The sequence below is a fragment of the Mus musculus genome, chromosome 5, assembly GCF_000001635.26.
Source record: "Mus musculus strain C57BL/6J chromosome 5, GRCm38.p6 C57BL/6J".
Taxonomy (NCBI): Eukaryota; Metazoa; Chordata; class Mammalia; order Rodentia; family Muridae; genus Mus; species Mus musculus.
In genome coordinates, this window is record NC_000071.6 from 81,547,629 (window position 1) to 81,561,906 (window position 14,278).

The 14,278-nt window shown below is 37.7% G+C and overlaps 1 protein-coding gene across 39 annotated transcripts in view; it reads left to right on the forward strand.

Annotated features, from left to right (window-relative positions):
• Window positions 1-14,278, forward strand: part of Adgrl3 (adhesion G protein-coupled receptor L3) — an 808,741-nt gene that overhangs the window by 528,544 nt on the left and 265,919 nt on the right. For all 39 annotated transcript variants that reach the window (XM_011249474.3, XM_017320921.2, XM_030254561.1 and 36 more), the window contains one exon: window positions 13,235-13,315. In XM_011249474.3, the coding sequence (XP_011247776.1) occupies window positions 13,235-13,315 (81 nt within the window). The remainder of the gene's footprint in view (window positions 1-13,234; window positions 13,316-14,278) is intronic.

Here is a 14,278-nt window from a genome sequence, read left to right on the forward strand (position 1 = left end):
CACAATTTGAATCAGCAGCCATTTTTTTTTTGTATTGTAAGATGTGACTGTACACAATCAGGGCATTATCAGAATCTAAAGAGAAAGATAGTACACAAATTTTTTTATGTCTCAATTTTGTCCCAATAAAAATTAGATAGTCAAAATAATTTAAAATATTTATATTGTTTAATATTCTTTATTTGATTTATTATCAAATAATATATATACTATATATAAAGAAAATATACATAGTATATATAGAATAATATGTATACATATATATGTATATGTGTGTATGTGTGTGTGTGTGTGTGTGTGTGTATAGTAATGACTAAAACTTCAAAAAGGCGCAAGCATAACAATGAAATAAACCTATAGGAAAGCATATGTTAAAAGGTTAGTAAAGGGAAGACAAACAATTATTGGCTCTTTGTTGTATACTATATACTAACCACCTTTATATTTTCTGTTAATTTCTTTTCTCATAGCATATCTGTGACCTGAGTTATATTTTAAAGAGGACAATTGACTTTAAATTTTAGTATTAGGCCAATTTTATTTATCTATGTTACAACATCCAATACCAAGTTAGCTAACCAATAAGTTTCTTACCAGATATGTAAATATTTTCTGTCATAAAAAAAAAACATAATTTAGGAGAAACAGAAAAAATACTTTTCTAGTTTTAGAAAACATATCTGGCTCTATATCTGTGAGCATCAAAATCATCAAAAACTATATTTAACACTAGGGTCAATAGAATATCGTTCATTCTAGAAAGTTTCTGTGTCTCGCCAATTTATAGATTTAATTTTGCTTACAGTTCTGTATTAAATTCATTTTAATGTGTCTTTTAAACATGTAGGAATCAACTTGATATTGCAGGAGATTAGAAGAACCCCTCCATAGTATTGACAAAGAGGCAAAGGACAGCATAGGTGGAATCATAGGGTGTCTAGAATTTGTTCCAAAATATTCTGTGGCGGGGAAGCTTCCATCAAGAAAAGAAATCTTAGTCAACGTGCCATTGACACCATGACCAAGGCAACTCTTATAAAGGAAAGTATTTAATTGCGGCTTGCTTACAGTTTGAGGAGTTTATTTTGCTCATTATCATCATGGTAGAGAGAATACACAGGCAGCCGTGGTGCTGGAAGAGATGCTCAGAGTCTTAGATCTGGATCTTCAGGCATCAGAAGATGAGAAAGGGACAGTGGACCTTCCTTGAGCTTTTAAAACCTCAAAGACCACCCCCAATGACACGTCTGTACAACAAGGCCACACCTCCTAATTATTCTCAAGTAGTACCACCCCCTAATGACTAGCCATTCAATATATGTGAGAATGTGGCAGCATTATTATTTAAACCAGAACAGGAGATAAATTTTTAAAGGCTTTGAGTTGACTGTTCTCTTAAGCTAGATGTTAGACATTCATTGTTGGCTGCTTTTTTCAATGAGTTTATGAATGTTTTACAATTTGGCAGTTATCCATTTGTGACTGCCCTACCTGGCCTCCCTGGCTTTTGTCCTGCCTTGTTCTGTGATTTTCATGTTCTCTCAGCTTTCTGCCTACACACATCACCACAGGCTTCCTCTGTACTACCACTGCCCTTGGCCCAGACTTCTCTCTCTCCACTTGTCTCCTGTCTCTCCAGTTAGAGAGAGTTGTAGATCTTCTCGAACAGTGTAGCCATCATGTTTTCCTGGAATTGCCACATCTTAACAGACTCTAGGTAGAGAGATGAATTATCTTGGTCATGTCTAATCCTTTATGTTAGTGGCATAGTAAAAGTTGGACCCAAAGAAATGTTTCCACACCTTTGCTTTAGATAATACCAACCTCCTGTCTCCATGTCCAGAAATAATACACTGCCCACAAGGGAGAAATCAGTCAGTCACATTTTACTCCATCAGTGGCAAATGGTCAGGGTAAATCAAGCATGCAGTTGTTTTTCTGCTCCCTCCTGTGTTGCTAACTTCACAATTACATGTGTGATTAAAAGTTGAAGGGAGGAGCTGCGTAGATGTCTTTTATTATTTATTTACATTTACAATGTTCCTGTCCCAGTTTCCCCTCTCCAAACTCCCTATCCCACCCTGCCCCCTGCTTCTATGAGGGTGTTCCTCCACCTACCCACTCACTTCCTCTCACATCACCACCCTAGTATCCCCCTCCAAAGGACTAAGGTCCTCCCCTCCCCTTGATGGCATCATATGCATATGCATATCTGCTAAATATGCAGCTAGAGCCATGGGTCCCTCTATGTGGACTCTGGTTGGTGGTTTAGTCCCTGGGAGCTGTTGGTTGATATTGTTGTTCTTCCTATGGAGTTGCAATCCCCTTCAGCTCCCTCAGTCCTTCCCCTAAATCTTCCATTGGGGTCCCTTTGGACTGGAAGCATCCTCATCTATATTGGTCAGGTTCTGGCAAAGCCTCTCAAGGGACAGCTATACCAGGCTCCTATCAGCAAGCACTTCTTGGTGTCAGAAATAGTGTCTGGGTTTGGTGTCTGCAGATGGGATGGATCCCTAGTTGGGGGGCGGGGGGCGGTCTCTGAATGGCCTTTCCTTTAGCCTCTGCTGTACTCTTTGATCCTGCATTTCCCTCAGATAGAAGCAATTCTGGGTTAATGTTTTTGAGATGGTGGATGGCTCCATCCCTTAATGGGGTGGAGGTGGGGGCATGCCAATGTCTTAAGCATCCAGATCATTTACTGCTATTGCAGACAATGTGGGTTTGGTTCCAAAGCCCCACATCTGGAAGCTCACAACTACCTATAACTCCAGTTCCAGAGACTCTGAGGCCATCTGGACTCTACAGGCATCTGCACTCATGCAGTGCTCATAAACTCATGCAGGTACACTCTCATTCATATAAATAAAAATATTAAGTAAGTCTTTCAAATGAGTTCAAGGAGGGAAAAGAAATCAGAAGCAGAAGGTGTCAAACTGGCATCCTTAGAAACCTCTTTTAGTAGCTGCTTTTGATTGGTGCTAACCTTGTCACTGGAAAGCTGACTTTAACAATGCCTGAGACTATGCTTAGAGTAGAGTATGAAGAATAGAAAGCTCGTTATCATGCTAGGCATGAGCAGTTTTTCAGAAGTACTCACTGACCTTTGGTAGTTTCTATCTGGAGTAAAGATTATTTTTGGCATGAATCAAACTTTTTAACGATAAAGTTAAGCTGCTGTCAGGGTTGTTTTGCAAACATAAATGAGAAAATTAAATATGTCATTCTTAAATACGGTTTTTATTTTAGGACCTATTATTCTCACATGAAGTCTTTCGTGAAGAGTGGAGAAATATGACTTACACTAGTCCTGAAACTTGTTAAAGCAAAATAATAATACCGTATTTTATTTTTCTTAAAGAGGATATATATATATATGGAAAATGATCAATTGAATTTTAAGCAAATACAAATTAGCATAAAATTTACCTTCATAACAATAAGGTATGAAGCTCAATTATAACACTGTATGATAGGAAAGAAAAAATGAGTAGAGAGGTAGCACAAATGCAAAAACCAGTGAGGACATTATTGTGATGAAATATGGTTTTTACCTTATGTTCACTTTAGAAACCATTTGTCTCTGTATTTTATGTATGCTGTTTTTATGCACTGCTCAGTGTTGACAATATTATTTTTATAAGCATATATCTACCTTTGAAGTGAGACAGAAAAAAAAAAAAGCCTTTCATACCAACATATTTGCTAGCTTCAACCTTAATCATCAAAAGCAGGTTGAAGTCTAGTTTGACAGCTAAGTGCAGAACACTGACCTGGTCCTAAGGTTTGAGTGTGATACAGCAACATAAGTTTATCTGCCTAAGGACTTCTCAGCGAACCAAACCAGAGGGACCTCTAGGAGGTGGTGGAACCTTGATGAGGTGGGGTGCCATAGAAAATAATTAAGTGGTTGTTGTGAGGCCCTCAGAGAAGCTGAGAACAGTAGGTACCCTAAGCCCTTATCCTGTTTAATATCTAGGCTGTAAGGAGGTGGGGACCGCATATCTCTCCCTACTTACCAAAATCTGATGCCTTGTAACTGGCTCATAAGCAAGGGGCCAAGTGGCAAGAACTGATATTTCAATAATAAAATAAACATTTCTTCCTTATCAATGCTCTCATCTTGGTTGTGTGTTATAGAAAAAAAAAAAAAAAGATGGTTAACACAGTTAGCAGTCAGGGCTCTGGTTTCAATTTCCAACACACAAGCTAATTCAACCTGAGACTTTAATACACACATACACACACACACACACACACACACACACACACACACACGTATATGTATATGTATATACCATATGGAGGTCAGAGGACTGTTTTATTTTAATGTGGAAAGGAGTTTTCTCATCCCACCTCTATCTGGGTTCCAGGGTACAGGGTGGGTCTTCAGGCAAGGACATTTATCTGTTGAGACCACCCTGCTCTTTCCCTTTTGATCTCTGCATATTTCTCCATCAGAGTCATCTCTCCAGTGCTTCTGATGCTGTCAGGACAACTAAGTCAGGCCTTCACTTAGGATACTTCAAAAAACTGAAGCCTGTGTCTCCCCACTGGAACTCCGTGTGCCCAATTTTAAGCCTTTCTTTTTGTGCTTAGCCCCTAGAACCCATAATATAGTTGATGTAATTGCGATTACTGCTTACGTTTTCCCCATCTACTTAAGGATATGAATTAGCACTTTATTGTGTGATAAATGCAAACTACTTTAAAGGGTACCTGTGACTGATGAATTATTAATGAAAGAATGAATCTGTAATTAAAATAGCTAAACATTGCTAAATACTTAATTTTGTACCAAACACTGTTCTCATTAGTTCGTATTTACAGATTCATACAATGTGCACAATAACCTCTGAGGTCAGCGCTTTTATAAACCCATCATACAAATGAGGGGATTGAGGTCCTGGTGCCTTATTAGTTGCCCTGGGCAGCTAAGGAGTGTCAGAAGCTGCATGCTAATAGAGGAAGCCTGAGACAAGAAGTGCGATCTTCTAAGTGGCTTGCCTCTAGTTGAAGAAAACAAATGTATATTTTCATAAGCAAATGGCTCTCAACCTCTTAGTATCTCTAGACTTTTGAAAAGTCATGCTCCACACACCTAGGCAACAATGTCTTCCTGCAGCAGCTTCCCAGGTGGCACGGTAGAGATGCTACTGGATTCCTTCTTACTGTCTCTACTGTCATCCTAATGACAGCCACTCAGATTGTCATTTGAAAAACTCTTCAGCGCCCCAAGCTGTCAATCTCTTCGTACTAAAACGTGGGTTTGGGCTATAAGCTATTAAATGTCTTACTCTCTCAATTCTATGGTTCTGTGAAATGTCTTTTTGCTCTCAGATGTGCAAGTGAGGTATTGGGAAGTAGAGAGAGAGAGAGAGAGAAAAAAAAATAAAACCTTTGCCCTACTGAAAGCTGGTCAAATCCTTTCTATATTTGAACCCCAGTAGAAATTGCATGGGGTTCTTCAATGAATAGAAATTAAATGAAAGTTGAAAAGACATTGAAAGGAGAAAAATACTCCTTTTTCAGAATCCACAATAGCCTGACAGTTTCTCTACAGCTCTGGGCTCTATTGACCAGACTAAAATTTTTTGCATTTTTGACATGCCCAGCACACAGTGTCTTAGATTTTTATTTCAAAGTATGACTTACTCTTCTTTCTCATTTTTTTCTCCATTTACAAGAGTATCTTCTCCTTGTATCCTCTCAGTATGGATGAACTACACAACACTAGGCCCACAGTCTCTGTTTTTTTTAATTAATTAATTAATTAATTAATTAATTTGGTACTTTACTCAGTAAGACTGCTTATTCTCTAGATTTCAGCCATTTTAAATGGGACTATTTCAGCACCTGGCCAACCTTGAATTTATTGTTCTGTCATCTTAAAAGAAAACAAAATTGGAAAGGGTCTCCATGCTTTTCTGAATGCCACCTTGCTGTGGAAAGTCAAATGATGGAATCTTTTGAAATCATTCTAGAAGTTCCTCAAAGGATGTAAGTAGGGTGAGAATTTCCTTAAGATGCTATAATCCTCCTCCCAGAAAGCTATCGAAGAAAAACGCAGCAAAAAGACAAACTTGTGAGGCCCTGACAGAGGTTTTCATGGTAGTCAGGATGTGAAAATTATCTGAAGTGCCCATCACATGAATTGATGATTGCATAAATAAAATATGGAGGAGCTGCTAAATGAAAAATTGCTTGATGAGAAAATGGAATGAAGTAATGATTTACGACATAAATGAGGTTTGAAAATTTATGCTGAGTGACAAAAGCTGATAACAAAGGGGGACATGTAATTCCATTTATAAGAAAAGTTTAGAATAAGCAAATCTATAGAGAAAGAAATGAGCTAAGTGATTGCCTAGAGCAGAGATAAATTGAGGAGAAATGAGGAGGGAGGGCTAATGAAGCTGGAGGTTCTCTTTCTGTGGTGAGGAAATTGGTCTACAATTAATTACAGGGGTGAGTTGTGCAAGTCTCTTGATATATTTTTCTAAAAATATTGAATTATAACTTGAGGGAACTTTATGGTACATGAATTGTATCACAGCATATATATATATATATATATATATATGCATGTATGCATTATAACATATATGTATAATATGATACATTAGAAAACATATGTATATATATGAATATATTTGAATATATATAACTATATATAAAACTATATATATATATATATATACACATATAGTTATTTGACCTCAATAATATTTGAGTGAAAATGAACTTGGAAGCTGATCTCTAATTTTGTTCCTCTCAATCTTCTTTGCCGAGAAGGAAACTTTCCTCTGTTTTTTAGCTTATCTTCTTTGAGTTTGAAAAGTCATCTAGCAGAAGGCCTATTAGAGACAGAAAACACCAGATTCTTATTAGTATATTTAAATATTTGTAAAATAACAGTTCCATTCAGAGAACATTATATGTTCTTTTAACAAAGGACAAAGAATTTGCCCTTCAAAACATGATTTTCTTTGGGCAACAGACTGGGAAATTAGGGAGAATTAGCTGAACTTTTGACAATTTAGTGAGATCAGATATACATCTCATCTTAAATGCTTCACATTCCATGGTAGGGTTTCTCTCCTCCACTGATACCTTACCTGGAAATGCATACTTTGCTTTTAGACAGATAGGGAGATGAGAACTATGACCCGTGTTGATTCTCAATTGTCTTTGCCGTAAAGTAATCCTTATGCCTAAACCACATATTGTGGGGAGGTTCTTGTTTATCTCATTTGGTTTTGTTGTGTTTGTTATTGTGACGATGTTGTTGCTTAAAGAACTGACCATTTATTTGCTGTTCTTAAAGACTTAATTTTGGCTGGACTCAGAAGCAGAAGCTGTCAGTGACAATGGTCTAGGTCTCTTAGCAATCTGTTCCTGGAAGTCCCCTGAACACCTCCCCCCGCCCCCTCCCCCCCCCCCCCACACACACACACACACATTGGCTTCCTTCATTCTCTTGGCCAAATGTTTAGCATAGTCAGCAGCCTCCTCCTTATTTTCCTTAATTAGTATGCTGGGATTTGTGTTGCAGAACTCAAGGAGTTGAAAGAATATTGGGTGTTTTGGTCGTAGCCTCTTTACCTTCTTTGTTTAAGGGCTTTCTGACAGTCTACTGTCAGACAACATCTTCTTTAGAGAAAGTGAATGCTTTCAGATTCTGCTAGCTCTTTGGCTCTCTAACCACCTAAGCACAGTGTATCTGTCAATCTAGGAATCTCTGTTTGGGTCTGTCTCTGCTCTATCCCCCAGCTCTATCCCCCACCCGTCTCTCCCTCTCTCCCTCTCTCTCTCTCTCCCTCTCTCCCTCTCTCTCTCTCTCTCCCTCCCTCTCTCTCTCTCTCTCTCTCTCTCTCTCTCTCTCTCTCTCTCTCTCACACACACACACACACACACACACACTCTCTCTCTCTCTCTCTAAGTAAGAACATTGAGATTGGTATCCACTATGAAACCCCAAACAGTTGTGTTGCAGGAAATAATAAAGAGCCAGCATGTTCTCCCCTCCTGAGCCAACATCTCTCTGCCCAGGCAGCCGGGCTGGCCATTGCCCGCCAGTGCATGGCCCACCTGTTTTGATCTCGTGGAGACTCTGACTCAGTGCTCCATAATCTCTCCACCCAGCTTGCTAAGTTCCTACTGATGGGTCACTACCATGCCAGCCCCATGTTTCAAAACCCCCACTACCTTTGCGGTGCACTTCAGGCAAACACACAGTTTGCCCTAGCTTTCTCTCTTGAACTCAGATGAGCTGCCAAGAAAAGGAAAACACAACACAAACTTAGTCCAGAAACAAGGGTAACTCAATTGCTGAGAGCAACAACTAAAACCCAGCTTGTAAGCTATATTAAATCTAAATCCTCTCTTGGCAAATCCTGAAGGATCCGCCATTGAAACCGTGTCCTTACGCTATTCCCATCAAAAAAGACCGCTCTCCTGCTTCCTCTCTTCCACTGCCCAACCCGGAAGTCCCGCCTACACGCCCAATGATTGAATCTTTTATTCATTAGGGGATTGATTCACAACAAGTCACCTGACTATATGTAACTCACTCCTTGTCTGCTGCCCCTCCCAGGAGATCAGAATTAGCATCAAAATAGAAACAGCACCAGGCTCATCCAGAGCACAGTTGTTATTGGTCTATAAGAATGCCTCTTACTCACCCCACTTCAGATCTTACTGGTCCGTAAGAATGGCCTTCACTTCCCAGCAGGCACACTCTGCTTGCTGTGGGTTAAGACCTCTTTCTTCTTGGAAAAGCCTTGTTAACCATTCACATCACTGATACAGACCACAGAATCATTCTGCTCTTCACCAGCAGCTCCATCTTCAGCCACACAGTTCTCATAGAAAGAAGGAAGCTTGTGTTCTACCCATTTCAGTGATAGCTGGCACTGGGGAGGATATATTCAGCTTCACCTTGACCCAGCTGATTACCTAGAAGGTACCGACAAACAAACAAACAAACAAGCAAACATAAAACTTTAGTCTTTTTCGTTCTTGCTAATTGTCTTTGGAAATCTTAACATATGTACATTACAGGAAATTAAGTTAAAAATGAAATTAGAGACAATAGGGACTCCTTCCTTCTAATTGAAACCTATACAATCACTTTTACACTTTTAATTCTGTAGAACAAAAGGAGATAATATAAATATATAAGTGAAGCTTACTATCTAAATACAACACAAAATCTTTATAATGTTGTTTTCAGTGTATTTGCCTAGTTTAAAAAAAAAAACTGGATAGTTAGAGGCAGTAACTAATCATCAGCAAGTACTAACAAATATGTTTATTTAATGCATTCTCTTACCACTCTATAGACAAAATAAAATAAAGCCCATGAGGTCCATTCCAAAATAAAAAAGAACAAAGTTATCAAGAAATGTCAAACTTTTACTTAAAATTCAACTTGGAAGAAGTAAAATACTACAACATACACCTAATGGAATGTTCTTGTCTCCTAGAAGTAGTAACTTAATTCTATGTAATAAAAATATAATAATGTTCTAAGTTGGGCTTATTCCTTGTATCCCCACTTTGAAAAAGAGAATCAAATGTTGAAGATCATTCAGAGTCAGTTAGCATGTTCACATTTTAGCTAGTCATGCTGCGTGAGATTTCATCTTTTAAAAGCTAAAACTATAAAAATGACAATAACAAAAATAATATACAAATCCTTTTAAACAACATACAATAAAAGTTTTAATGTTTCTTCTCTAACTCAATGTAACTGAAATAAAAATTTCATTAGTTTCCCCCCCCCCTTCAAAATTCTTGGCGAGCATAAACTGAAAAATTCAGGAGAATAATGGAGAGAAATATTTTTAATTTGGAAAGTAGAAATAGTAATCATTAGTCGCAGTTGTCAGACATTTGAGTGCATAAGTTAAGATTTTAAAAAGTAGAGCGGTCGAGTACAGAAGCGTAGACCTTGGTGTTTATGGCTAAAGAGCAGATATGCACTTATCTTAGAGGACTTGGGAAACCTATTTAAACCAGAGTTGTTTACCAAGTTTTTAACCTGTTGAAGTTGTAATGAAGTGATTTTAATTTTGTTTTCTCTTGGTAATGCTGGGAATTGAATGCAGGACCGTGAGCACCATAGGCAAAGTTATGGTGAAGCTTATTAATGACTTTACTGATATTTTTAAATAATTATTGAATTTTACTTTTTGAAATAATTTTTTTAGAGCTTTAAAAAAATTGGGGGTGTGGGTTGATTTCATATATGTCTGTGTACCACATATGTACAGGGATTGGAGACCAGAAGAGAATGTCAAATCCCCAGGAACTGGAAGGAGGAACCATTGTTACCCACCATGAGGTGCTGATAATCAAACAGGGAAAACAGTCAGTTCTCTTAAACACTGAACCCTCTCTCTGGACCCCCCTTGAAATAATTCTTAATAAAGAGGGGAATGTTTCGCAGGCTCAGTTGTGACATTTCAAACTGCATATTGTACTCTCCATTCTCTGGAGACTATTCATAGCCACATAATAAGAAAGGCATTATATTTTTATGTATCTTTGTGGAGATACTACTTCCTATGGCTAACGCTAACAAGCGAGTCAGCAGCAGGCTTCATACTTTCTAGTGCCTGTTCTCCACGTCAGAACTTCACTGTCTTCCTCACCTTTTGCGGACTGTCATTTACAGTCAGTATAGCTTTCCCTAGCATACTCCATCTTCAGTTTGCTAGATGTTTTCCCCCCAGGACTGAGAAAGAATAAGACACTAAATGTGATGCTGATAGTCCTGTCTCAGTGCCCACAGTGTACTCTCCAGACTCCCTATACCTGTAGGCCAAGAAGAAGAACACATTTATGAACTACTCCTTTTCTTCAAACAGAATATACGAGTGACAGTTACAAAGAGTCTATGCTTCTCTTTAAAGTCTGTTCATGTTTTCCAAAGGATTTAGTGTACAGAGACTTTCTTTGAGGAAAAATGATATGATAAATTAAAACCACATTTTGATCAAAACAATCCTAGCCTTACAAGTGCTTGACAAAGTTGCCCGTCCCTTCATGTTTGTTTCTTTGCTTTAAAATATGTTCACATTCACATTGCAAATAGTCTGTGTGCTGGTGGATGTTCATTGGTAGCTGCCTGGTAGCTATTGTCAAATGTGGTAAAAAGCTATATTCCAGTAACAGACATGAAACCAATATTACTTCATGCAGTGAGATTACTGGGGCAAATGCCAAGACAGTGATATATTATTTTTATTTACAAAAATTAGCCTTTTACACTGATTTGTGCCTCTTCAACACCAGATTTTAAAAGCAAAAAATGTTTGTTTGGTTTTTTTTTTTTCAGCCAACCATACAGTGTATCTGAACAGGTAGTTTTACAGTTAAGCTAATGTGAACTTTTTAATAAGCCATATTCAGCATGGGCTGGTAACTGCATAACTGGTAACGTATTCCTTCATTTTATAATAGTGCTTTAAGTACTCCACTGGAATACAGCAGTGGATGTGCAATATTCTTAGTTACCATTCTGAGGACTGTGTGCATTATATCAGCTCTGCCATCTCTACTGCTAGTGAGGAAAGCGCTGGGAGCCACAGCAGCTCCTATCAATGGGGAGCCATATTAATTATTTGAAATGTGCCTCGTAAGAGGAATCAGCGGTGTTTATTACAAGTCGAATATTACTTGAAACGGGAAGGTTACTCTAACTGTTATCATAATCTATGTATCATTAACTTTCCTTGTTTAGGAGAAAAGATTAACAACCCTGTAAATGGTTATAGTAAATGCGTGAAGTATAACTACATATTCCCCCATAGAAAGAAAGTGGTGGCTTCTCTACCTCTATCCAAGTCTTCTTTGTATGAAGTTGCTTCAGAACATGAAATGACTTTGTAATTATTCTTTCTTGCTTCAAATTCCTAATTGCTTGCTGGATCTTCAATATAAATGATAACTACTTTGAACATTAGATATTTTTATAAATTCACTTCGTCTTCCTTCGCTTTTGTGTTTATTAATGGGCATCGGGGAAGGCATACTATATCCCTAAGGCTGGCAAAATAACTGAACTTTTTAAAAACGCTCATTTAATTTTTCAAATCAACATTTGTATTTTTATTTATTAAATAAAATATATTACAAAGACACACGTGATGGGGAAAAGTCTTTCTAAGAATAGAGAATGAGCCCATCTACTTGCTGTTTGAATTTTGGCTAGTTCTTTCTTTTCCATCAAATTAAAACAAGCAAGTTAGAATGACTTTCTATTCTGACTGTGGGAGAAATGCCGTAGGGAAAAACGTGTGTCAGGGTTTTAGCATCCTAAGTGCCATCCAGTTACTACCCGTCCATCAAGTGCCCATCTGAAGATTGCTTAGCACTTATGGGTAGTGAAATAAATACAACTGGCAGTGCCTACAACTCTGAAGCTAGCACTCTGGAGCCAGAATGCTGAAAGTTCACTTCTTCCTAATAACTTATAAGTTAAAATAATCAGATGGATATATGAGTTTTGAGGCTCTCAATTTTCCTTAAATCCCAGTTTATCACTCCATAATTATCTATAATCTCACTGAAGGAAAACAAAACTGAATATTAAACAAACACACAAAACACACACACATTTGTAGTCCCAGCAGTTGAGAAATATAGGCAAGTCATTCCTGACTACATTGCAAGTTTAAAGTCAGCCTGGGCCCCATAAGAAGGAAGGGAGGGAGGGAGGGAGGGAGGGAGGGAGGGAGGGAGGGAGGGAGGAAGGAAGGAAGGAAGGAAGGAAGGAAGGAAGGAAGGAAGGAAGGAAGGAAGGAAGGAAAGAAAGAAAGAAAGAAAGGAAACTCCTAACTAAATATATAAATCATTTTAAAAATCCATCTTGGTTAGAAAGAAAATTCATTTGAATTGGCTGGTGTTTTGGTTTATGTTTAAGAAGATTATTTTATAATTTATACTGTCTATTTTTTATATGTGGAATAAAAGTGTTAGAACATGATAATAAAATTTAAGTTAAAAGAAAGCTATAATGTGTTTATTCATTTAGTGTGTGTATCCGAACATTTGGGCCATGTCTATTGAGATTCAATGTTGAGAACAGCTTGTTGGAGTCATTTCTCTCCTCCACCATGTTGGCCTAGGGATCCCGACTTAGGTAGTCTGCCTTGGTAGCAGGTATTGTTACCCACTGAGTCATATCATGGACCCTATGATGTCTTAACATTTTATCTTGTGTTCACAGGGCCGGTACATCATGGACAAGTCTCCTACATCTCTCCACCAATTCACCTCGACTCTGAACTAGAAAGGCCCCCTGTCAGAGGTGAGTTTTCTTGACTTGAGGCAAAAGAAGCAGTGTTCAGTGCTGACTAAGGGGAATGAATGAAACTAGGTGAGGTTGTAATATGCATTCGCAGTGCAGTACCTTTTCAAAAATGAAAATTAGCATGTGAAAAAAATCTTACTTATAAACAGAAGCATGAAATACTGTTCCAAGAAATAGATGACTCCATTTATTCAAAAACTATGTATCCTGGGGCATCTAATAGAGGGCTATTTGAATTCTTTTCAGGGTGACAGATCACCAGATCATTCATTGCTCAGATTTATTTTTCTGTCGTTGAATTTTTTTAGAGTAGGATACTTGCTTGTAATGTCATAATCAAAGTCACAGTGAAAGAATTTTTCCTTGAAAATTAGTACTTTAACGAATAATTTTAAAAGTCTTTGTGATGTCAATATAATTATTGATCCATAAAATCATATAAATTACAACTATCTTACATGGATGTCAACAAAAGTCACTATTCCCTTGGAAATATTTTTATTACTAGGGCACAATAGAAATTGAAAGGTAACATTTAGTAGCAGGATATTTAAAGCCAGAATTCATTTTTTTTTCCTGTTTTTAAGGAAATTCCAGTCCCTAATCTTCAAGATGTTTTATAGTGTTCAGGCCTAATATTCCACAGCCATGTCTTCCAGTTTTATAACTAACAAGTATATGCAGGTTAATCTTTGGTCTTAAATATGACACATTTTCTAATAAACCTATCAGTGGCTTGGCAAAAGTCAGTAGGCATGCATTTTTTAATTTTAATTTTTATTTTTTTGCGCATGACTTCTGCTTGAGCATGTCCCACTGGCACGTGTCTCTTATCTTTTGCGCATCCTGTAATATTCTAGTGGACGAGGAGATTGTGCATTTCCACCTTTCTGGCAGAGTTCCATGATTTCCAAAGAGTCATTCTATGCCCAAGTGCCTTGGTTATTTCCCAGGAGACAT